Genomic DNA, 25,831 nt, shown 5'->3' with positions numbered 1-25,831 from the left:
TCCACACATGAACATGCATACACGTATGGACAACTGGGAAGTAAAGAAATGGAGCTTTAAAGAGTTAAATTGGTATTAAAGTGTTATTACCCACTCAGATGAACAATCAGTGAACAGGTAAATGGAGAACGTGGGGTATCCTCCATGGGAGAAGAGGTGCGCACAGGGCTTTGCTTTCCCTGAATGTACATTGGTGGTCTGCTTTCCTTTCTTTCTTTCTTTCTTTCTTTCTTTCTTTCTTTCTTCCTTTCTTTCTTTCTCTTTCTTTCTTTCTGTGGCAGATTTAACTCTGGAACTACACAATCACTTTGTATAATCAAAAATGACTGAGCTTGATGTGCACTTTCTAAAAACTTAAACTGAATACAATGCTATATCGCATGCTTACGTATAAGAACCTAACGAGGTTTTCAAAGACAGTAATATGATGGCCCATCCTCCTGAGGAAATGAGGAAATAAAGAAAAGTATGGTGATGATGACGATGGTGATGGTGGCGGTGAGGAAGGACAAGAACAAGACACTTAGCGCGTTGCTGTCTGTAGCACCACATTCATCGCAGCACGGGAAGTCATTCTGCTGTTCTGTGGGACTTGCATTTTTGAGCAGGAATGAAAGACAGTTGGATATGATATCAAGGAAGTTAAGGTTACGAGAAGAAAGCTTCATTATCTGAAATGAAGTGAACCCACACGCATCTTCTCTGATAAAGCAGCTCTTAGCTGCATTTACCGAAATGGCTTCCAAGCGTGGGGTGAGTCTGTAGTAATGCGTGCCCTTTAGTATTCTAGATCCTAAACGTCAATTTGCCTTAAAAGGTGTCTTAGGAATAAAAACAACTGATTCTGGGCCAAGGGCAGAAAATGTCAAGAAGAGGGCCGTCCTCACAGTGCTCCTGTTAGCCAGGGGGACAATGTAAACTTCAGTTAGGGTGACAACCGTAAATACACAGTAAATACACAATCTCTCCACTGGCCTCGAACGATGTTTAAAAAGACCCAGCTTCGGAAGATGTTAGGGAGTCCACTTGGCAATGCGCTAATAATCAAAGTATACAGAAGAAAAGAATTATTTCTTCCATTTTTCTCTTCTTAAACTCTATTTTAGCATAAGATATGTTTCCTTCCAGCGTTCCAGCTTATAAAAGATGGGACAGTGAAGGCTAGGCATTCTGCACTCTCCAGGCTGAGATCACAGACAGGACCCGGTGTCCCCAAAGAGACATATTAGGACATTAAGTTCCCTTAATGGAGACACAAAACCCCACCTAATAAATGGTGTGACAATTAAAAAAAAAAAATAAAGCAAGTCTGATTAAGTATCTAGATCTCAGTGCCACTTAAAGAAATACAAGAGAGAAGGGATCTTGTTAACCGGTCACTCTGGGAGTTGGCAACTAGCAGTTCAGAATGCGAGGGGCCAGAGACAGCTCAGTAGAGTGCCTGCTGTACAAGTCCGAGGACCTGAGTTCGAGCCCCTGCCCATGCATCAGAAGCTGAGTGGATTAGTGGGACTTTGTTTGGCCGCTAACCCAGCCTGCGTCCCAATGAAATATTCTGTCCAGTAAAACAGGCGGACAGCTCTTGAGAAATAGGACCTGACCTCTAGTGTGTGAGAGATTGTGTAAAACAATATACCAAACACAACAAGGTATATGGATCCTGAAGAACACTTGAGGCTGTCTTCTTGACTCCCTGTGTGTGTGTGTGTGTGTGTGTGTGTGTGTGTGTGTGAGCATGCACATATATACACATGAACCCACACCCATGAGCACATACACGTCTTCACACACATCTGCATCCTCACACTCATATGCATACATGCATTCGTAGACACGCACACACGCATGCACATGCCCCTCCATACATCTTCTCATGCACACACAAATCCAGAGTGCAAGAGATGTCTTAAGAAATGTCAGGAGGCAGGGACAGACTCCCTGAGATGGATAAGTGACCTGAGATCTGTCGGCCACACAAATAGATTATACTTTTAGGGTTGTAGCATCATGCTGGAAGTCCATCCCAGAGCAGTGTAGTGTCAGCTGGGAAACAACCGCACACATAACCCAAGCATAGCAGGCTATCCAATCGTATTTGAGACTGAAAGGGAAGGAAAGGTCCTATCCTGATTAGGGGGTAAGGGTCTGGAACTGGGCAGAGGAGGGTGTCTGTTCCTAGCACAGTGCCTGGCACAGCGAAGATGCTTGACAAACATGTGTGAAGGAATGAAATTCTGGTTGTAAGCTCAGTTACCTGGACAGGAGGATCCCCCTGCCCCAAACACTCAAGGACCAGCTTTCGACACAGGTGCCGTGGGTCTGGATTCAGGTCCTGCTCACGTGGCAAGGGCTTTACTGCCTGAGACATCCTTCTAGCCGCTGAAGCAAGTTCTTAAATGGTTTTCCCATGGGAAATGAACTTTTCTTTTCTTTCTTTCTTTCTTTCTTTTTTTTTTTTTTTTTTGAGCTTTTTAAAAAAACTATACTTTGACAGGGTGTGAAACTTTCATGATAGCCTGTTTTAGAAATTGAATTATGAATGTATTCACTAGAGCTCACTGCTTTCTCTCTCTCTCTCTCTCTCTCTCTCTCTCTCTCTCTCTCTCTCTCTCTCTCTCTCTCATCCACACAATTCTGTGAGCCTGAATGTTTTCCTGCGTCCAGTTTGAGAGTCTTTGTTTTTAATGGGGAGTTCAATTGCCTTGATTGTCACAAATGACACGTATCTCACCGCTGTCATTTCTTCATGTTCCCTGTCGCTGAGACTTGTCTTTAGCGGTGGGCAATATGCTTCCCTTTGTTTTAATTTCCTACCGGGAAGTGGAAAAATAGAAACCCTGCTTTTTGTTCTCACTGGGGATACTTTGAAGTCTTTCATGTAGACATCTGATGTCATAGTCTCTGTGGTGATATAACCCTGGAAGGGCAGCCCCAAATCTGGGAGTGGATTCTGGCACCGTCGAGTACAAGCTGAGCGAGTAACTTGTGCTTCCGGGCATCAGTCAGGAAGATAACTACACCTACCTTCCGGGGCTGCTGCTAGGTGACTCCCACCCAACACCTGACCCAGAAGGGTGTGGCCATTGGATTCTTTTTTGAAAGACAGGGAAGGCAGAGATGACCACGAGAGATATCAAGGCACTGCTAGGAAGCAGCCTCCTGTACTTGGAAACACTTCTTAGGACATTCCTGACTTTTTAACACACATAACTACGGTCACATCTGGCGTAGTCACTCAGAGGCTGCCCATGGTTGCTTTTGAGAGGCGGCAGCAATGGAGCTGAGGATGGAGCAATCTTAGGTGTCCATGGGGTTGAAAAGGTTCCCTCTCTGGACCTTAGAGAAAACCTCTGTCCACTCCCGCCTTCAGGTCTGCAGGTGACAACCTCCGTCCTTTCCAAATTTAGAAGCTGTTCCCTTCCTACCTTGTCCTCCTGCGGTTGCTCTAAACTGGAGTGACTCTCAGAATGTATTAAAGGAACGTCTAAAAGACCATTAGTGACTGCGTTTAATTGTCCACCAGGTGGGGATACTTAATTAAAAAAATACCGAGGAAACATAGATGAAGATGCTGCTGGAGAAGCTGGAGCCTCCCCCGCACAGACAGAAGGGAGGAGTGAAGTGATGAGGGTGGGTTCTGGGGCTGGGTCTCTCTCCCATTCTAAGATGTTAATGTTACTGTTCTCAAGCATGTAACTCTTCCCTAAAGGGGTGTCAATCCTTATCTGATTGGCCTGATACCGAAATAGTCAGAATCAGGTTCAAATAATACCACCTGTCATCCATGCTGAGCATTCTCTGGCTGCCACTCATGCGTACAGCAATCCAGTTGGGGGGTTCCTGAATCACTTGTGCTCTGCCAATGGGGCAACTGAGGCACAGAAGGGCCATATGGCTTCCCCAGGGTGATCTGACTATTTGGCTGTAAGGTGGGGAGAGTAGGTCGGCCAATGACACATTTCTCACAGCGGGAGGGAATGTAGCTAGTTAAGAATTCATTCATTCACTCATTCATTCGCCCCCTCCCTCCCTTCCTCACTCATTCATCCACTCACTCATTCATTTACTCACTCACTCATTCATTCACTCATTTATTCACTCATTCATTCACTCACTCACTCATTCATTCACTCATTCATTCATTCACTCACTCATTCACTCATTCATTCACTCACTCATTCATTCACTCACTCATTCATTTACTCACTCACTCATTCATTCACTCACTCATTCATTCATTCACTCACTCATTCACTCATTCATTTACACACTAATTTATTCATTCACTCACTCATTCATTTATTCACCCACCCATTCATTCACCAAGCAGCATTGATTGAGTGTGGATCAAGTGTCAGACGCTCTGCAGGTGTTAGGCTGTGAGCCAGGATGGTGTCCTAACTTCTGGGAGCTCACACACTGATGGGAGCTCAGCAAATATTTAGGAATGCTTGTTTTACGCTTGCTGTGACCCTTGAAAGATGGCTGACTTTTATCATCCTCCCATTTCGTTTCTATTTTACAGTTGGAAAGCTAGAGGCTCAAAGGAGAAGCAGTTCATCCGGTAGCCCCAGGACGACCCTTCCTATCTCATACACCTGCTCATCTGCTGGTGGACAAAGCCCTCTCAAAGGCCCTTCCCCTTCATCCTCCAAGGGCCTCTCAGGTCATTGAGGTCTCCACCCTCTGTCTATCATAGGTGATGAGAGGAAGAAGCTTTCTGTTCTCTGGTCTCTAAGCCGCAGCCTTTGCCTAACCAAACAGCACTATTGACCTCAATGTGCCTGTGGGACATGCAGTATCCGTCTAGTAAGAGGCTCACCCAGCACTGATTCTGGGCCCAGTGCTGTGCTTGGCGCACGGGACTTGACATGACCCCTGTCCCTAGGAGCCACAATCTGTGTATGAAATCTCTGCTGCCAGCCGGACTGAACGCTGGTCTGAGAAGTTTCAAAACTGCTGTGAGACACTAGGCAGGTCTGGATAGATGTTGTAACAAGCCTGGCACTTGCTAAGAGCCATGTGTCTTCCCGTTGGCCTGCTCTGCATCACCTAGAGGGTGTCTGTAGGACATCAGGGCAGGGTTAACAGGGGGCACAGCTGATGGAGCAGGGAGAGCCCAGGAGGAATGACCATGTGGAGGAAAGGGTAAGCAGGCAGCCTTGACAGGCCAAACTGACATCCCTGTGTGTGTGGGGGGGGTGGGGGCACACTCATCAGGACAGTAACTAGAAACCCAGCTCCTCCTGGCTGTCCTATTGTGAGCTCTGAGCTGATAGAAGCCTTCCCAGTTTAATTTCTGGTCACAGTTCAAATTCCCCGGCAAAGCAATCCCATCAGGCCTCTCATCCCAATACGAGAGAAAGAAGATGTCCTGGGTCGCTGGAGGAGAAGATGGGTGAATGCAGAGATGGGACCACTTATCGAGCTTGCCCATCCTCTCAGACAGACAGCCACTGTCCTAGCCCAGGGGCACTCACCTTCACACCGCAGCACGGCACTGTTCCACACCACGCTGCCCTCCTTCAGAACACAGGTGATGGTCTCGGAGCCCTGCGTCCCGAGGAAGCCTTCATCACATAGGAAGGAGATGGAGCTGCCTAGCTGCAGGCTGTCACCAAACCGCTTACCGTTCACTGGAACGCCGGGATCTGGGCACTCGTTATGTCGGAAGGCTGAGGAAGGGGATGTCCAGGCCATGGTTAGACTGAGGTGGTACACAAATGGGCCACCAAAAAAAAAAAAAAAAAAAAAAAAAAAAAAAAAAAAAAAAAAAAGAGCTGCCCACACTCAGAATCAGACCTCCATGTTTCCTCAAGAACCTGACATGCCGAAAAAGATGCTAGGTGTCCCAATACCTGGGACCCTGTGGTTATGGCAGACAGAACCCACTGGGCACAAAACAGGCAATGATTAAACTTGATTTTCAGGTTGTCTGAACATCCCAAGGGATGTCAACGGATTGGGCGGTGAACTGTGTTCCTCGTGGTAACTAACTAAATCACATCAAAATTCTATCATGGAGATATGACCACTCTCCTTCACCAGAGGGGAAACTGAGGTTCCCTGTCTTTAAGAGACGGTGTCAAATCCAATCTGTGCTTTCCAAGTTTCAGATGGTTAAGTGGTTGGGGGGTCGTGTCGGTGGTGGGGGAGCTGGCTCCCATTCCCGTGACACTAACCGACACTAAGCGTCATGAACTTTGTGCCCTGGGATTAGCCCTGTCGGAATCCATTGCCTTCATGTCCTTGCCTCATGCCAGCACTGCCTCTCCTTCTGCCAAGCAAATGATAATGCAGTGAGTGAGCCAAGGGGGGGGCGTGAGTGATGAGTAACCTTGCCTCTTATTAGCATGTGGTCCTGGACTATTTTTTTGGTCATGCTACTGAGCCTCGGTTTCCTGCCTTATAAAGAACATTCCACATCTCTCTAGTCATTCAGAGGCAGAAATAGAATGAACCTTGGTAAGAACACGATGGACAAGGGTTTGGCGACATCATAAATTCCCCCAGTCCCCGTCCTCCAAGGGAACCCCCTCACTGCATGAAAGGAAACTCTTTCCCCACCATCTCTACCAAGAACGGTCCTGGTCTTTCTGCTCCAGATGTTGGCTGAAAAGCCAGAGCTAATGTATGCTCCAGTTGTTCTGAGGATAGTGCTAGGCTCCACAGCTGCATGGGGGAACACCATTTTGAAAAGGCTGGTTTCCAGGCCTCCCTTTAACATGAAGACTGGTGGGTGAACACAAGCAGGGCTGAAACTCCACATGAGTCTAGATTCCATTTCCCACCATCTTCATTAGGAACCAGGACCATAACATTGACATTGAGAGCTCAATGGAGCTTGAGGTTTAGAAGTCAAAACCCTATCAGTCATGTATATATGTATATACGTATTATATATGCATACATGTGTGCATAAATGTATGTGTATATAAATGTATGCATATGTTTTATGTGTATATATGTATATATACACATACATACATATACATGCACACACATGTATGCATACATCTCTGCATGAATGTGATTTGGTGCTCTTTACAACATCAGAGAGCATGCAAAGGGATGGGAAAGTGAGTGACGTGCATGCTCCTCTCTAGGCCTCATGGCCCCGTAGTAAATGGGTGTGACAACAGAGAAGGTAATGACCAGAGCCACCAGTGTCACACCAGCACACTTAGTAGAACACCCTCTGCTTCCTTCTGTCCCCAGGCTATTGGGACAAGGTATCGCAGGAGGGTTGACACGAATGGGGCTTTAGCTTGGGTTACATATGGCCAGTCCTACAGCATCTGAAGGCAGTGAGACAAGGGCAAGGCTTCTCTGACAAGTGTGGGAGCTGGAGTTGGGAGAAGAAATGTTCTGTCAAAGAGCGTGAGATGGATGAGCAACCAAAGAACATTTACTCCCTCCCTCTCTCTCTCTCTCTCTCTCTCTCTCTCTCTCTCTCTCTCTCTCTCTCTCTTCTTTCCTCTCTCCCTCCCTCCTTCTCCTCCTCCCTCCCTTCCTACCCCCCTCTGTGTATGTGTGTGTTTGTGTGCGCCTGCACGCAAGTGCATATGTTCACGTCCAGTCCATGCATGTGCATGAGTCTTGTCTGTCTGTCTGTGTAGGAGTCTCAATCAGATCCCGAATTTCTCAGTCATGGCCAAGTTCACCAGGTGAATTGCTTCCTGTGTCCCCAGTATGAATTATTGCTCTCTGGAAACTTGCTGCACCCACTTCCTGCCTATCTTTCATGTCCACTGAACCCAGGAGATGCAGAAATAAGAAAAACACTGCTGCTGAGCTTCAGGACAATGGGTTTGGGATAGAGGCTGAGGGGAGAACCTCCAGACTGGCCACGGGACGGACTGTGGGACCGCAAGAGACAACCTATGAGCAGCTGCAAGAGGGCTGCAGGGAAATCCTTGGGAGCATAGCTCAAGGCCCTTGCTTCTCTTCTGATTATGGCAATGGGGCTCGGGCAAGGCAAACTTAAGTAAGGCAGTGCTCTACAGGAAGCAGCATTGGGGGGCTTGGGATTAGGGGTGGGGAGCTGCTGAGAGAACCTGGTTGTAGTGACATTTTTGAGAGCTCTGGAGTTTTGGAGTCTTTAAAAAAATACTATAAGAATGGGCTTCCGTTTTAGTCCCGGGGGTAGGGCTATGGGGCTGCTTTGGGTTGTCTGCAGCAGTTGACTACGGTCTGCCTCGAGCTCTCATAGAAACATGGTTTTGCCAGCTGCAGATAGTTTCTATGTGTGATGTGTGGAATTCTGGGAACTTTTCAGAGGGTATATAAATGCTAGAGCCCCAATGGGCAGAATGCGTGGTTGTTGGTCATTTAAGGAAGGATTGGTTGTAGTTTGATCATAGCTGTGGTCAAAGGAGAAACAAAAGGAAAGAAATTAGAGTCAGGGGTCTCTCTCTCTCTTTTTCCTTTTTCTTCCATCTAGTGTTAGGGGGTGAAACTAGGGAGACAAAGGGAGAGGAAAATAAGAACTCACAAATTAGCAAAGGTCAGCTATATCTGAGAAACTTTCCCTAGAGCCTCTTTGCTTCTAGCTGGGAGAAAGAGGTGGGAAAATCTGGGCTTCTTTATGCCCTTTGAGCCATCTAAGGAAATATATCCTTACAGGCTGTGACACCTCAGAAATGAGTAGCTCTATGCTTCTTCTTGGGAGCTGGGGACTCTAAGTGTTACCCAGCAGTAAGACATGCTTTGGGGCTGGTCCACAGGAGCACCTTCAAGCACTCTCTCAGGAGAAGCAGAACATACAGTAAACCCACTGGTCCAGGTGATGCTGGTGACAGGAGCAACACTTACTGGTAAAGGTGATGTTGAAACCCCTCTTCCCTGTGGAGTGGTCAGTCTGGAACTCTAGTCGGGCCACGTGGCCACTGCTGGTGATAGAGGAAGGCAGCTGGTTTCCTGAGAAGGTACCAAGGACTGGGGCCTCAGCAGTGGCTCCATCTTTAATGACCAGGAAATCAAACTGAGGCTCCACGTCGATGTCATTGAAGGCCAGGTGGATGCGGCTCTCAGGCCGGGCCAGGATAAGCCAGACACAGTGGAGATGGTTGCCGTAGTCTTCGGGGTAGTTGGGAGACAGGACGATCCCAGAGGGACTGGTGAAGTTGAAGAAGCAAGAAACTGAAACAGAGGAGCAATGGGAAGTCAGGAGGTATCCACCATCCTTGGCAAGGGCCACTGAGGGCTGACACCGAAACATTTTTCTTAGTCTTCAGAGAAACAGAGAGAATGAACGACACCAGGGTTGGGCCGGACTAGCTGGGTTCAAGGCTGTAGGTGGGAGGCATGCTGGGTTTCATGCTGGGCACAGCATTGAAGTGTCCCTTTGGCAAAAGCAGGTATAGCTGAGTTGGTTTTCTATTAGTCTCTCTCCTTTCAATAAGCCTATCCTAGGCAGCATTCACTCCCTTGGGTCCCTCAGTCTAGGGGAAAATTTTCACCATTCAAGCCAACTTGAAGAGACACAGCCCCTGACCCTTCTCAGCTTGCTTTGTGGTAGTAGAAAAGGACATGGTTTAATGATACAGGGGCTCCCAATAGAGAGAGGGTCCACATCCATCTCTTTTCCCCCAAATGTCTTTGATGGGAGATGATTCACGCCAGACCCATAGGGGCTCTAACCCATCCAAACGGCAGCCATACTCTGCCAGTGAGCACCACATTTCAGAGGCCAAAGCCTCTGAAGTACAGGATAAGAAACCTGTGACAGGGACTCTGCCCACTTCCTGTCATCTCTCTCCGCTATACTCCGAGGATCCGCTCTTCTGGAAGCCTTGAAGCCCTCCTCATGCCAATCCCCAACAGACCCTACAGGGAGCTTGAGGGAGAACCACCACAAAACATGGAGAAGCAAGCCAGCGCACCAAGCCGACGTTTAGAAGGGAAATGACAAGATGGAGAGACACAAGAATCGCAATAGCTGTGACAGGCTGCGGGGGACATCTCATTATTGATGAGAACTCTTTCTGTTACTCTAGGACTGCTCCCCAAGTCAAGCCAAGAGTGCACTCAGAGGATTCTGAGAAGCAGAACCACCGTGAAGAGAGAAAGCACCAAGAAGTACCCTAAAACTCAACCCCGCCGAGGCTCACACACGCACCCATCACATTCTGCCATCTTAGGTTGATGCAATCCCTGTGGAAGGCAGTGTATGGTTTCTCATTAAGAGTCGCAGACCTCCAGAACACTCCTGGCTCATAATCTCTAGGAAATAATTCAAAAGGAAACGAGGCACAGGAACAAAGATGCTGATGGTGACATAATTCTATCACAGAGGAAAAATGCCAACCACCTATATGTCAGTCCAATAAAGGGAAGAAAATTACAGCCTTTAATGCGGCGGCGGTGTGAAGGCCATCATTAAAGTGATAAATACGGCCCCGCAGAAAGAGTGCTAACTATCGTTTTAAGTAAAATAGTAGGTCATAAAATTATACGTGTACTCTTGATGATAGCTATTAAATGCTTGTTTATATATGGGCAGAGATTGGACAGGAGTCCCCAAATAAAAACTGCATTGGGGTTGTATGTTTCTGGGTGACTTCTCTCCAAATGAAATTACCTTTCATTTCTGTGGCCGTAGTAGTGGCACAGGTTCATTGTAAACAAACAGCATTAGGAAGAGAGAAGACTGAACACAAGTCACTGTGTAACTCGCCCTTTAACACTGATGGCTATGTGTACTGTTAATGATGCCGATACTCCAGGGTTAGGGAGGTGGCTCAGTTAGAGAGCATGATCTCATGAAGACTGGAGTTCAGTTTCCAGCATCCCTGTGAAAAGCAGGGTATGGTAGGTATGTATTTGGAAGCCCAGAGCTGGAGAGATGAAGAAAAGATATCTTCCGGGGCTTGCTGGCCAGGCAACCTAGTCTCATCAGTGAGCTCCCGGTTCCAGGGAGACACCATACTTCAAATAGCAAGGAGGCTGGCACTTGAAGAAAGATACAAAAAGTTCGCCTCTGGTCTTTACACATGTATGTACACATGCATGAACGTCCACCCACCCACTCACCCACGCATCCACCCACTAATACACACCCATGTAGGAATACACAACTACACAGAAACAAACATGCATATGCATTCCCACATATAAACACTCCCATGTGCCCACACAAATAATACGGATGCCTGGATGAATATATTTGGGTTGCTGGCACATGCCTTTAGTCCCAGCACTTGGGAGGCAGAGGCAGGTGGACCTTTGAGTTTGGGGTCAGCCTGGTCTACAGAGTGAGTTTCAGGACAACCAGGACCATATAGAGAAATTTTGTCTCAAAAAACAAACAAAATTGAAAAAAAAAGGAGCAATAAAATAATTTTTGATAAAACATAAAAGAAACACACAGGAAATGTGGAGCCCCAGTTTCATGCTGGTTCTGCCTGGTCTACCCACAGTCTTTTCTGAAGGAAGTATTTCCCTTCTTAGCCTCTGCTGGAAACCCTTTGATTCAATTCAGAAACCACAACAACCAAAGGCCTGGACCTAGGCAGCTCATCCTTGTGTTATTGCTAAAGCATAGAAAGAACCCAACCAAAGGAGAGAGAAGGACATAGGAACACTTTTAGGGAGTACAAGATAAAGTTGGCACTAGTGATTATTCTGTATCATTGAGCACTGGCTAAGTATAAACACCATTTTAAGTATTTCCATTACAGACTCAGTTTAACCATCATGGTAACACCACAGGGTAGACACTACCCACCATTGTCCTCATTGAAAAATGAAGTCACTGAGACAAAGAGTGTAAGTGACTTTCTAAGGACACAATAGCTCTTAAATGGCAGTGCCACATTTCAGTCTAAGCATCCTGCCCCAAGGAAGACGGCTTAGCTACCCCTTCATGTGGTCTCCCAGCAGGACACAAAGAATGTTCACGGGGATCTGAGTTGGCCAGGGGAGTCCTTGAGGAAGCTCCTCACATCTGCAGGGGATCTATCCGTGTACTCAGACATAATGATAAGACTCAGGTGGGTTCAGTAGGGATGTCTACACACAGCCATGCTGGCTTCAGATTCCAGTGGGTCCGGATGGAGCATCATACAAATGATATCCGGAGGTAAGGACCTCTAAGACAGACAGGAGACCGCCTGTGGTACAGTCTAAGATCGACCAAAGACAAGGACACTATGATTTCTAACCAAAGATGAGCTGGGACACAGGAAACATATGGATGAGCAGATCCAATGTGAGAATTTAATTCCTAGCACTAGAACCCTGCACCCCCATGTGGGCACCACCACTCCAGCATTGCCAGGCCAACACCAGCATCTGTACACTGATGAAGTGAACCCAGAACCCCTTACATGCCAGACAGTCATTCAACCACCAAGCTATATCCCTAGGCCTTTAGGGGTACTATTTTGGACCCTGAGAGTAGTTATACATAGCACCTTTGTTTCTCTGGCCAATCATTATAGACTTGCCCTCTTCATCCTAATGCATCACCTGCCAGAAGACACTTCTGAGAGCAGACATCTTGCCCACTTAATCCCTTTGAACTTCTAATGACTCTCACAGAGTCCACCACACAGTAGGTGCTCAATTAATGCTTAATGAATGAGCCAATGAGCACCATACACCCTGAAAAGACGGCGACGTAGAGATCTACCAGGCAACCCGTTCCAGAACTCAGGCAACTGAGTTGACCAAACTCTAGAAATAGACGGACATTTGAGTCAACTCAGGATCCTAGGGGAAATAATGTGCAGTGACCCCTCCAGGTACTTCTCTGAGACATGGGACAGATGTGGGCTCAAGTAATGTAGGGTGTGATCCAACCAGACGGTTAGTGCAGACAGAAAGCTGCTCTTAGATAAGAAAGGTTTCAAGGAATAAAGTATTCATAGGAATGTCATAAAATGCCACTTGGAGGTTGTTGGTCCCCCCTCCCCCCACGTAACAAAGAGATGAATCAAAATGAAGAATTCAAGTAACAGAAAGGCAAGGCATGATTCATAAAAAACCAAAAAGTCAGCAAGGAACAAATACAGCAATGAATCTGGATAACTCCTATGGAGGTAGTTGTAAAATGGGACGTGAATGCAACAAATGTTTCTTGGAAGAGAGCGCATGCAATATCATTCCAGCCAGAACCCTGGGGTAAAATATTTCAGATTCCTCTGATATCATGGGGAAAGGTGGAGTGAGGAGATATGCTAATTTCCTCAGTCACAAGAAAGTCTGTTTTATAGTTTCTGTGGTTAATTAGAGAAATATAGGTTAGAGCATGTATTTAAAGATGTTAAGTGTAATTAGTAATAGAATATGAAGTAGCTTGTCTTCAAAATTACCAAAAGGGGAGAAAGCAAAGCAGTCAATTTAGAAAGAAAAAAAAACAGTAGAATTCAAAAAAGAAACCCAGGGATGTTTAGGGAGAGGACTTGCAAAGCAGGATGCTTTGAAAGGAAGACAGAATGTAATTTATAACGACAAATGTGTACAGGCTTACCTGCTAGTAAAACAAATCCCCCAATGGGGATGAGATACACAGTTAAGACAAAGCAACCCTGAACAGTTGACAGGAAGCCAATGGCCACTCAGCCGTCACCCTGGGAGAGGGTTCAAGTTCGTCACTGCTTGGGCCCCCAAATATTTCTATTCAGTCAGTGAAAGGGGCCAGGGTCAAGAAGTTCTAGGGGCTGGAGGGATGGCTCAGCCAGCAAATTGTCTGCAATGCAAGGGGAAGACTTGAGATCCCAGCTCCCATGGACCAGCCAGGTACCCCAGGTGTAGGTCGGTATTTCCAGTGCTAGGGGTGGTGATGGGCAGATCCCTGAAGCTCATTGGACAGCCGGCCTAGACCAGTCTAGGAAATTCAGATTCAGTGAGAGGTGTTGCCTCAAAAATAAGGTAGAGAGTGATTGAGCAAGACACCAGAAGTTGACCCCTGGCCTTCGTATGCATGTGTATCTACATACAACACACATACCACACAGACACCTCACACACATACACACTACATACACCCACAAACCATATGCAGACACATATCATACTCACACACACAGCACACATATACCTCACATGCATACACCACATATACACTTCACGCCACACCCCATATCCCCCATACATACCTACACACACATGGGATACACCACACACACACACACACACACACACACAGAGAGAGAGAGAGAGAGAGAGAGAGAGAGAGAGAGAGAGAGAGAGAGAGAGCGCTTTAAATTTAACACTCAACTCTCTGCTATTATGTTACTCCTGACTCTTGGTCCTTCTTTAAGGTCAAGAGCTTTCTGGAAAGCTCCCAAGACATTTCTTTTTGCACTCGGAAAGAGCCAGGGCTGATTAACTGGCACCTTTGAGAGCAAGAATGTGGCCTTTCAAAGCCCGGACTTCCAGCTCTAGAGATGACCCAGACCTGTCCCAGGGAGGGCAGGCAGAGGAAGTGATCTTTGTCCCACAGGGCTTTACTTGTTCTTGCTCTGAAATAACCCACACAGGTCACATTATCATGGTCCCATCAGTGAATGGGAGGAACTGGCTTCTCAGTGTCCCAAATGAGGGAGCACACCGAAAGGGGCTGCAATTGACTCTCATCACCAGGTCAGCCATGCAGCTTAGAAGAGGGAAGAGACTGGGAGCCTCCGAGGTTTGATGATCTTGATCTTGAGCAAAGTTTTACATCAGAGGGCTCTCAGTGACCCCGACTGGAGAAACAATAATGGTGAGAAAGTTAACTCATGAACAACTGCATGAGTAATCACTGTACGCAGTAGGAATCTAATATTGATCCTGAGTGGGAAGTACAGGCGTCTTGCTGGAAACCTCACCCTGTTTTTCTTTCGGTGTCCTTGTGCTATCGAGCTCCACTGCTTTCAAAATGTCAATTAAAATGACGGGCTGATAAAGCCACGGTTGCCTTCACTAATCCCGACAAAGACTTAAAGGCCAGAGAAGATATTTACGGCAGGGATGGGAGGATTCCAGGATGAAGACACATCCGTTACAGTTTTGTGTGCCCCAAGGCACCCATACAGACACAAGAAAATATCTAAATCTGAGAACCAAAAATAAATAAATAATGATGAGGACGATCCAACAAGTATATCGAGAGACAGGCTCTGTGGCTTTTAACCTCGAACACAACCTTTTCTGCTCGTTTGAAACAGGATCTCACCTGTGCCAGGCTGGCCTTGAACTCTCTACACAGCCAAGGGTGGCCTTGAGATGTGTGCTACCCTGCCTGGTTCCATTTGTTTCTCCTCTATTGTAAATCATAGGCCTTGCTTCGTAGCCCTACCTGCTGTAGTGCCCGCTGTGCAGCCCGGGTTTATCTGAAGCACCCAGTGATCCTCTTTCCTCTGCCTGCCAATGCCTCACCCAAGCTTCTACTCCTAAAATACAACCTTTCTTGCTTCTCACAGAATATTGAGTATGGACCATTTGTTGGGTTGCAAGGCTATCTAAAATTCAGCCGCAGATCAAAACCTGTTGTTCTGTTTGCAGGCACGCAAATGTCACAGGGCTAAGGACTTGGTGCATCCTTTTAGCTGTTAAGCCCTCTATAGGACAGTGGATGAAATTCAGGAGATGCTCCATCACTCAGTCCAAATTCAAACTCAAGTTAAATGGAAGCAACTCAGAGGCCAGTACACAGTCATGTGTAGGGCTGGGAAGAGTGGCCTCATGACATTTCCCTCTGTTCTCTGGCAAAGTCGTGAAATCAACCACAAGAAAAGCAAGAAAAATGCCCAATTTCTTGAAACCTTCAAATAAGTTTCTGAGTCCGAAAGGGAAAGAAGAATTGAGCAGTCAATGCCAGTGCCTCTGGATTGATGTGGCCAGCCGAAAGCTGAAGAGAGGGAAGAGATTCTTAGTCTTACCCATGACTGAACAATAAAGAAATGAAAACCAAAGTGAATGTTTGCCCTGAAAGAGTTACAGAGAGACTAAGCAAACGGGATTGCAAGGAGAAGGGAGAATAAATCCAGAAGCAGTAAAAGCAGACAATACAGGCTGGCTTCTGCAGAGGCAAACAGAAAGATTTCTGGTTGGTCTACTTAAAAAAACATAGAGTATATTCTATATGTTCATATGGATCCATAAACACACACACACACACACACACACACACACACACACACACATGTATTTATAAGTGGAAAATGAAAGAGGAGACTCTAATAAAATGAAGGTGATGATCTAATCATAAAACACAGTGTTCAACATATTAATATACACAGAAGTGTGACCTGATGAACGACCTCTCAGGCAAATTTGTGTTACCAAAATGAATAGGGAGGAAAAATCCGGAGGAGTTGGGAAACTGGTTGGTGGGTGAGACAATTTCAAGGCCAGTGATTCGATTCACAGTGTCAGACACATTAGTAATATCCAAGTAGTTTGAATTCACCCTGACGAAAGATTTCCATGACAATGTAGAAATGATACACACACTCACAACCTTCTCCTCCCACACGCCAGATGTAAAGTACCAGCAGATCAAACTCAGCCTGGGAACAAAACAACCCTCGTCTGGATATTAAAAAGCAAGCTTCACACACACACAGAGGCACAAATGCACACACACAAAGGCACACATGCACACAAACACAAGCACACATGCACACACACAGAGACAGAGAGAGACAGACAGAGACAGAGAGAGACAGAGACCAAGAGAAACAATACTCTGGTTTAGAGACAGGTATTGTATCTAAGGCTCCAATCACCCTAAATCACGTTATAAACTAAACCCCAATTCCAGATAAGATCCATGCCAATTATTTATTCTGGAACTCATAAGAATGTGTCCCCCATTAGAATAAACAGACCAAGCTCTCTTTGAGACCAGCACTGGTGGCAGATGAGGTTCTGGTTGGCATTCCAAGAGTGCCATCACCTCATTTTGAGTTTCCTTAGCAGCAATCATTGAGAGAAGAAATGTTAGGCATAACCCCATTTTACAGACACATAGATCAAGGCTAACAGCTTCTGTAGCCTGCTCATAGTCACACAGCCTTCAGTGATGGTGCTGGGATGATGAACCCTGTCAGCCTAGTTTTCAGTCAGGATACCAGATTCCTCCCAGTGTTAGGAAGGCATGTGAAGGCAGACACTGAATTGAATGTACTAACACTTGTTATAAGTCTACAGTAAAAACATCTGTATAAGTTGATTACAAATGAAAGGCCAATGTAACAGGATAAAGAAAGTCTCAGTAGCATGCAACCAGTGGTGGTGGGGGGGTTAAGTAGACAAGATGCTAAGATAAAAGGCTAACCAGCTGTTGAAAAAATAGATCCATATCTCACTGAATGTGCCACAGAAATACTAGAAGAAATTATAAGTAGACTCTCCTTGCAGATGTGGGTATTGAGGGAGATGATTATGTTATCCAGAGAGTCCCGAAAAATATCGAAGGTGGAAGGGGCCTGGCCATGTCCATTTAGAGACACATGGAGTAAGGAAGATTTGTGTGATTTCTGAGATGGGAGAGTAATTCCCCGACATCCATGTGTGTCATCACAACCAAACACTTACTCCACATACGAAGACCTGCAAGTCAACAGAGGAGATTCAAAATGGAAACACCGGCCAAGGAAATTAAAAGGCAACTCAAGAAAGAATGAAGTCTGTCAGTGAAGAGGTAGGAAAACAAATGTTGCTACAGAAAAGAAAAATGCCACATTCCAGTTACTGCACCAACATACAAGAACATCGAATAGAACTATGAAAAACGACAATTTGGCGGGGGGGGGGGGAGGAGCAGCTAAGAACAGGAAGGAGGAACAGAGCAGAGTCATGCTATGGAAAGAAGACTCCCAGGAGGAGGACTATTTGAGTTCTTTGAGACAGTCTCATGTAGACCAGCTGGCTTCAATTTAAGCATTTCCCGGGGGATTGCTTTGACTTTCTGATTTTCCTGCTCCCATTTCCCCCCAATCCTTGAGTTACGAATCTGCACCATCTGACATTGTTTGTCGTGCTGGGGACTAGACCCAGCGCGTCACGTGTTAGGCACCTGTCATTTTGAGCTGTTTCCAGCTGTAGAGATGCTTCCCTCCCCTCTCCCCATCCCTGGTGGCACTAAAGGTATCTGAAGGTCTTGAAACCATAACTCTAAATGTTGCTCTGTTAAAGCTTTAAACTTTAATTACATGTGTGTGGGTATGTGCATGCATGCAGGTGTCTCCAGAGTACAAAGATGATGTCGGACCCCTTGGATCTGGAGTTGCAGGTGGTCGTGGGCCACCCAGTGTGGATGCTGGTAACTGAACTCGGCTCCTCCACAAGAGCAGATGCAATCTGAACTGCAGAGCCATCTCCCCAGCCCCGAAACCTTTTTCTTGATGTATAATCTATTCTGGTGTTTGATGAGAGAAATGCTGGATCATCTCTTGCGAACTGAGGGAAGGATGGGGAAGTGAGGACGCAATGGGCCTTGCTGTCTTTAGAGTCCCAAGTTTGAGTGTGTGGTCTGGGAGGCCGAGGGCAAGGTCACTCTCAAAGGCAATGTGAGGGCTGGGGTGGGTTTAGGGGAGCAGAGAATGCTTGTGGGAGCTTCCACGACCTAGTGGAGAACCGACCGGAGAAGACAGATGGGCATGGTTGCAGGCCTGACTGAAACTGGTAGCCATGAACGTACAGCAATGCCAGTTTGCTGCCTTGGTGTGATTTCTGCAGCAGTGCTCACCAGAGTGCAAGTGGCCCAATCAGAGCCTTCTTGCTTCATTGTGTGTCTCCGGATCAGCAAACTGAGGCATCGGTGCTGATTGACAGCACAGCTGAGCTGCAAGCAGAACTCTCACAAATGCTCTCTTCTGTTTCATTTGCTCTGTGTGTGTGTGTGTGTGTGTGTGTATACATATATATTATATATATTATATATATTATATATATAAAGATATATTAATCTATCTTTATATATAGACATAAAATTTGATTCCAAAGAAAGTCTTATACATTTTAGGCCTTGAAGTCACTGCGTAGCTAAGGGTGATCTTGAACTGATCCCCCTCCTTAGTGCCAAGATTACCACAGCCATGCTTGGTTTATGTGGTGCTGCAGATTGAATCCAGGACCTCACATATGCTAGGCAAGCACTCTAGCAACTGAACAAGCATCCCCAATAGTCAGTGTATGCTAATTTCTCCCTCCAGTTCTCTTGATAGAATCTCTGGTGTCGGGACTTTTAAAAAGTCATCACCCAACTTCTTTATTTTCAAAGAAGCTCTGTGAGATTCTCTGGTGATATCAGTCACCTGGTAGGGTCCATTTTTGTTAGAAGGACAACCAACCTCAGCCTTGGTTCCCTCTGAGAATCCCTGGGATGCACACTGCAAGAGGAAGCCACCTATAGAGACGGACAGTACTGCCCACATACGGGTGTGTCACATCAATTCACACTTGACATGATCTTACCCTCCAGTCACAAACTGTACTCAGGATCTTCCATCTGCTTGTTCTTGGCCCAAGCCCTGTGGCTTGGCTAGGCAGGGTATGGACTTTGGCATCCTGGCTCATGGAGCTGTTTCTCCCCTTGTTTCTGAAACACTCACTTCCTATCAGTCGTTCACTCCACACATCCCATGTCTTCCCTCTCCCTCTGACCACACCGTCCCTCTCGCTGGGAAGTTTCCTTGCTGACCTGACTCTTGACCCTTGCAATGTCCAGGGTTCGCTTTCCCCAGTCCCCGGCACTCAGCACCAGGGCAGCTTCTCCCTAAAGCTCTAACCTGTCTGTGAGGTCGCCTCTCCTGAGCTGAGTGTCATGGTGCTGTGGTACCCACTGAAGGCTTAGTCATTGTTCCACAGATTGACTTAGCAGCTAAAAAAGATGCACAAGCAAGTTGCTGTCCCCAGAGGCATTTACCTCCTAGCAGGATAAAGGACACAGGACTGGACAAAGATGGAAGACTGAACGGAAGGGATGTGCAGCTTTCAGTAAAGGGGTTCCAAGTGGCTTATGTGAGGTGGTGGCCTTTGAACTGTGGCCTGATGCTAAGGAACCAGACATTTTCAGGAATGGTTACTCCAGTCAGAAAAAACTGAAGGTGTGAAAGCACTAAAGGCAGAGGGGGTGAGCATGGTTCTATTAGGGACAGGGGACTCAGGAGCAGCAGAGAGAGCATGGTAGTTAACGAAGGGGTCATGTGGGGAGCCGCAGAGGATGGAGACTTCAGAAGGGTCATAGGAACTTGGAACTCAGGAACTGAGTGATGTCAATGTAGAATCCTGGTATTACTGGATGCAAAGGCCTGAAAGATCCCTGGAATCAAGAAATGCTCACACTGCAGACACCACCTTAAACTGCCTGTGACATGTTTTTACTGAGCATTTTCACTGGCATTTCAAATGCGCACCCAGAACCACGTTCTTTACCATTTTCCAAAGCCTCCTACAGGCCTTACCTCTGAATGTCAACTCCAGAGGCCTAAGCAAAATATTCCATTGTCTTATAGTCCAGTGGTTCTCAATCTGGGGGCTGTGAACCTTCTGGGGTCAAATGACTCTTACACAGGGGTCACATATAAGATATCCTGCCTATTGTGTATTTACATTACAATATATAACAGTAGTAAAATTATGGTTATGAAGTAGCAACAAAAGACTTTTAGGGTTGGGGGTCACCACAGCACGAGGAACTGTATTAAAGGGTCGCAGCTTTAGGAAGGTTGAGAACCTCCACCATAGCCGTTAGTGACTAACTGCTTTTTCTGACTTCTCTTCTGCATGTCTTGTAGTTAACACATCTTCATCACAACCCAGAGGCCGAGCCCTTCACTCCCCGTGCTGCACTTCTCTGATCTCACTCCTCCACAATCCATCTGGACGGTCACCTCTGCACATCACAAATTCTGTCTGTTCCATATTTGCTCGGAGTGCTCTAACCCAGTCCATTTCCCCTGCACACTCCCCCCCCCCCCCCCGCATAGAGAAAGAGGTCTAGATTCTTTAAATGGCACCAGAGTCACCTCAATGAAAAGCCCATGTGAACCCCTTTGATCTTTATCCTCCTGCCTGAGTGGGTCCCACGGTCCAGACAAACCATAGAATTGGCAGCTTTACAAATGCGCCATGCTTCTCCTTGCTACGCTATTTTTGGTTTCTAGAATGGTTCTGTCTCTTGTTCCCCTGTAAAATGGTTAAGCACCATTTCCCGAGAGATGTGAGGCCTACCCGTTCCACACTTATTTTTCCTGGCCACCATCATGGAGTCTATAGGTCAGGCTTACCCCCATGCCATGGCACCCAAAGAGCTACAACTCCAGCCGACCGAGAGCTAAAAAGTCAAATCTTGCTGCTCATAGACCCCCAGAGAGCCAGGCATCTTCCAAGCAAAGTCCACTCCCATTCCTACAATGCCGGTTCTACCTAAACCACAACACCCATAATGCAGCGTCACTAACAGTCCCAACAACAACAACAACAACAACAAGAAAAACAGGAAGTCAAGGCTCTACCCATCCAATTATTAGAAAGAGGGGTGACCAGGACATATATGGCTCTGCCTTTCATTTGATGCAAAAACCACTGTTTATTATAATGAATTATGCTATCTCCCCACCCCCTGCCTCTGTTCTACATTCTGGTGGGCAGTACACTTTCTCTACACAAACTGAACAAAAGCGTGTGCTTTTGATACATTTTAGAAAATGGACTTGTGAGTGGACATGACCCAGCCGTTTTCAAAGTACCAGTGCTTGCAGACGGGGTGGGGTTGGGAGAACTCTGTCCCTTGGAGTCTTTGCCTCCTGCTGTAAGAGCAAAGTGCTCTATTTATAGGCTGGTCCCTTGGTGTGGGTCCCGGAATAAGATGCCACACAGGGCCTAACAGAACCACAATTGACATACAGCCTGATGGACCCAGGGAGAGAAGGTATGCAATGTGGGGGCTGTGGGGGCCACAGGGAAACTGCCCAATACTCTGAAAAAGGTGTACAAAGGGAGTGCGTGGCCATGGGTTGGTCTTGTGGGAGAAGGTGGTTAGAGAAGGCCTTTGGGAAGGTGAGAAGGAGCCTGCACTGTGAGAGTCATCCAAGTGCAAAGAAGCTGAGGTAGAAAAGTGTTTTGAGGGAGAAAGGGGCATGGGGTAGGGGAGGGAGGAGGGGGAGAGGTCATTACAGATGGGTGTCTAGAGCTTTTTGCTCAGGATATTCCTTGGAGTTTGTTGAACCATGGTTAGGGTGGTTATGCGTTGCTCAGATCAGGAAGCTTAGAAAAAACTGAGGTGGTTCCTAGAATAGAAGGTGCTGGGGTTTGTTCTAAACAAACAGGGACACACAGTCACTACTTTCCTGATCTCTTTTACCACAGGCCCCAGTTAGCCTTTATCTCGGGCAGTAGCCTTCTGGTCCAGATTCCTCACTCCCAGATATACACTTAACTCTTTCCAGTTGGGTCTGGCAATTACGTTCTCTCCTCGCCCCCCTTCACAATGGCCCCTTGTTCCCTGAGCTCCTTTGAGACTGGCTGGGTTCTTGGTATCAAAAATCTGCCACTTGTCAGCATCACCTCTAGGGTATGAGAAATCACCCTGAAGTCAGGGTAGCTTCCTGCGACATCTCTACCACCCAGCCCACCCACCCAGACCTGGAACTTGTCCTAACCTCCACCCTCACTCTCAGTAAGACCAGACTCCAACCTGTGCTCTACACAAGCATTTCAGACGCCAGCTGAGGCTTCATGTCAGCAGCTAACATGACAAATTCTGGCAGCCCACGAGACAAAGCATGGAGACAGCCCCCCTTGGTTAGTATGCCTGGATAAGTAGTCAAGTCTGAACTCTGGGTGCTCGGTTCTTGAAAGCAAAGCATGGATTTCAGGAGTTACTTGGAACTAATCCCAGGCACCCTATCAAGGTAGGATAGATAGATGTGGGTTTGAGTATGCGGTTCTTCTGTTGGTAGATTGGGAGGAGAGGTACACAGTTTATATGGACTGAATCTTGTCTCATACGTATAAAAGTTCATCTGTCCCTTCCTCCTAAAGAGTTGGTGTCATGTGACTTGGCTGGCAGAGAATCATGCCTCATGAAATCTTGGGAGGGTAAATTCAGTTTCTGCTGACTTTTAAAACAAGGTGTGTGGCCCAGGTTTGTGGCCTGGGGCAGAGACTCCCCTCAAAGTTCCACTCAATGTTTCTACTGGTCTCAACAAGATTGTGCAAGTGAGGTGGTACGGGAGACACACACGCCTCCCTCCCTCTTTGCAACACAGCCTCCTTGAAGCCATGTCCCAACACCCAGGTTTTCCCACTCTTCTTCATGGATGGTCAGGCCAATCCAGACCCAGAAGATTCCAACTGCACCCACTTACAGAGATAGAACATCCCTTCTATAGCAACTATAAATGTGGGCTGCCCCTTTCTGTGGGCAGAAGGATGCGCTGTCAGTCACATAGGGCTGATAAACTAAATGACCTGAATGGGAAGGATGTATGTTCCCAGTCTAGAGTCTCCAGTGGGATTCTGAGGAACTGAGACACATGGGATAAAATATGGTGGCCCGAATGACTCAATTTTCCCCGTGTCCCCAGCAAGTGCTCACAAGTATACAACACCTGTGCCCAGCCTTCAAGAATTCCAAGTAACTCTTAGAGGTGTCTGCCTTTGTCACACAGGCAGGCACCAACTAGCCTCTGGGGTCCTTCTAAATTAACTTTAGTTTCTATTATCTTGGAAAGTCAGGCCCAGGATCAGCTGAGGTGGAGAGAAAACAACAATTTGTCAGTTATCTTCTGAACTCAGAGGACTTTAAGATGGCTTTCTCCCTTTCTTTCACAGCTCAACTGGTCTTAAAAGCCCAGGTTCCTGGGGCCCCGAGACCTCGATGCCAAGTGCTGAGCTCTTTCAGAATCTGGCATGCCTCCTAAGGCAGTTTAAGCAGGGCACCTTCACGGGGACTAGAGCCAGTCACATCCGGGCCGCCATACACTGAAGATGGAGGAAGACGAATGGCAATTCGGCATGATCATATGAAATTGTATTCACCCCAAGGAGACCAGGCTGCCACACAGAGGCATATGTAGCCTTTAAGACCTTGCTGGAGCCTTACTGGAGGTCATAGAGAAAGTGAGGGCTAGCAGCCCTGTTCTGAAAACCCCTTCTCTCTGAAGGCCCCACAAGATGACCATTGTATGTCAAAGCTGGAGGGCCAATTATAAACCCAAGGCTCCTACAAAGATGAGTTAAGGCCTCCTGGGCTCCACAGTGCCCAAGGAAAGCCACAGTGAAGAATGCTGCACTGATGTCCCACGCTGATGACAGGCAGGAAGGAGGGACTAGCAGAGCATCAAGTTCCAGTCCCAATATGGCAGGGAGAAGCACTGATGCTGGTCTCTGAAGCTCTTTAAGTCAGATGTGGGAGAGCACAAGGAGAAGGCACACTCAGATCTCTGAGCATTTTGTGGAGAGAGGGCAGCCTAATGGCTGTTGTCAGAGCTGGAGGTGGAAGGAAGGATGACAGTGGTCTCCCATTCCCTACCAGGGCAGGGACAGCACATGGCTAGACACACACAGCATAGTCATTTCCCCAGTCCCTATTGCATTCAGGCTATCCTAAAAGTCTAGACCAGGATTTGGGTTCAGTCACACCCCCAGATTAGTTTGGGCAGATTTCTGGTTTGGAATGGACTGAAAGTTTTCACTGTGCCATAATCTTCCAAGAAGACTTTGGGGAAGCTGCTAACTGGAACAGTTCCTTGTAGCAGTTTGTGAGCACATACACCATTGTAATAACTGGAGACCATTCCGTCAACCAAGAGCTCCTGGAGGACCATGGGAGAGCCGTAGTCTCTACACCACCACCAAAAGCACAACATCCAGTGAGTGGAGACCCTCCCACAACCATTCTGCTTAAACAAGAGGAAAGCCAAAAATCACTGTAAGAAGTGAGGTCCAAGCAGGGGGCCGCGAATTCTGTCCTTGCTAGGATGCCAACGAGGAGGCTAATATTTCATAGATTCCAGGAAATCATGACCACCATGGCAGCTGAAGCCTGGCCAGACCCAATGTCTGACAATTACAGATCACTTCATGTGACATGATGCCACAGTTCATGCGCCGCCATCTTGTGGTAGGACCAAACCTCTCAGAAATCCCTAAGCCACTGCCACACAGTAGGTGTTCCATGTTCGTGGTTCAGAAATCTGCCTTAACATTTAGATCACTTAGGGACATCCTAGAACTTATCATTCCTGGGCCCAGAGGACTGGAAAATTCTGAGAACAAGGCCAGAAATGTTGTGTTCTAGTATGTCCATGAGTCATGTTAATGATGAGCTGGGCCTGTTTTAGACACCTAAGACACCACCTTACCCCACAAAGAATTTGAACAAAGAAAGTAGTGAGTAGAGCAAGTGACATCCACACTGGCCTGGTCCACCTCCTTGGACACTGTAATAAAACGCATGCTGGGAGCATCCACCATGAGCCTTCGCCTTCTTTGCCTCTGGCCAGTCCCAACATTTCATGCCTATATTCCACAGATGTAATTTTAATAGCCAGATTCTAAACCATGCTCAGCTGGGCCAGACAACACAATGACTAGAATATTCCATTCCCATAAGCTAGTGACTGAAGGGGTAGGGTGGTCCCAGAGCCAGCATCTGGTGTGCTTGCGGGGAGGTGGGGGTGGGGTGGATGGGGAGCAGAGCTTACCCATAGGCCCTTCTCACTGTCACTCTCTTGATGACCCTTCCTTAATTTCCTTAATGCTATACCCCAGCCAGCACTGGGGATGCTGAGCTGGTTCGTGATTTCTTCTCTAGTTTCTGATCTCAGCAATGCCCTTTTTCTGCCACTGTGGTCCCTGCCTCATAGATGGATGTATGCTGCAGGGACAG

The 25,831-nt window shown here is 46.9% G+C and overlaps 1 protein-coding gene across 1 annotated transcript in view; it reads right to left on the bottom strand.

Annotated features, from left to right (window-relative positions):
- CSMD2 (CUB and Sushi multiple domains 2) overlaps nucleotides 1-25,831 on the bottom strand; it is a gene marked incomplete at both ends in the record, with an annotated part of 547,554 nt that overhangs the window by 172,132 nt on the left and 349,591 nt on the right. The window contains 2 exons of the mRNA XM_080921920.1: nucleotides 5,481-5,675; nucleotides 8,815-9,141. Of these exons, the coding sequence (XP_080778046.1) occupies nucleotides 5,481-5,675; nucleotides 8,815-9,141 (522 nt within the window). The remainder of the gene's footprint in view (nucleotides 1-5,480; nucleotides 5,676-8,814; nucleotides 9,142-25,831) is intronic.

Source organism: Micromys minutus, assembly GCF_963924665.1.
Source record: "Micromys minutus genome assembly, chromosome: 9".
Lineage (NCBI taxonomy): Eukaryota > Metazoa > Chordata > Mammalia > Rodentia > Muridae > Micromys > Micromys minutus.
Note: the sequence above shows the minus strand (reverse complement) of the source record. Positions and strands in the feature narration are given on the sequence as shown.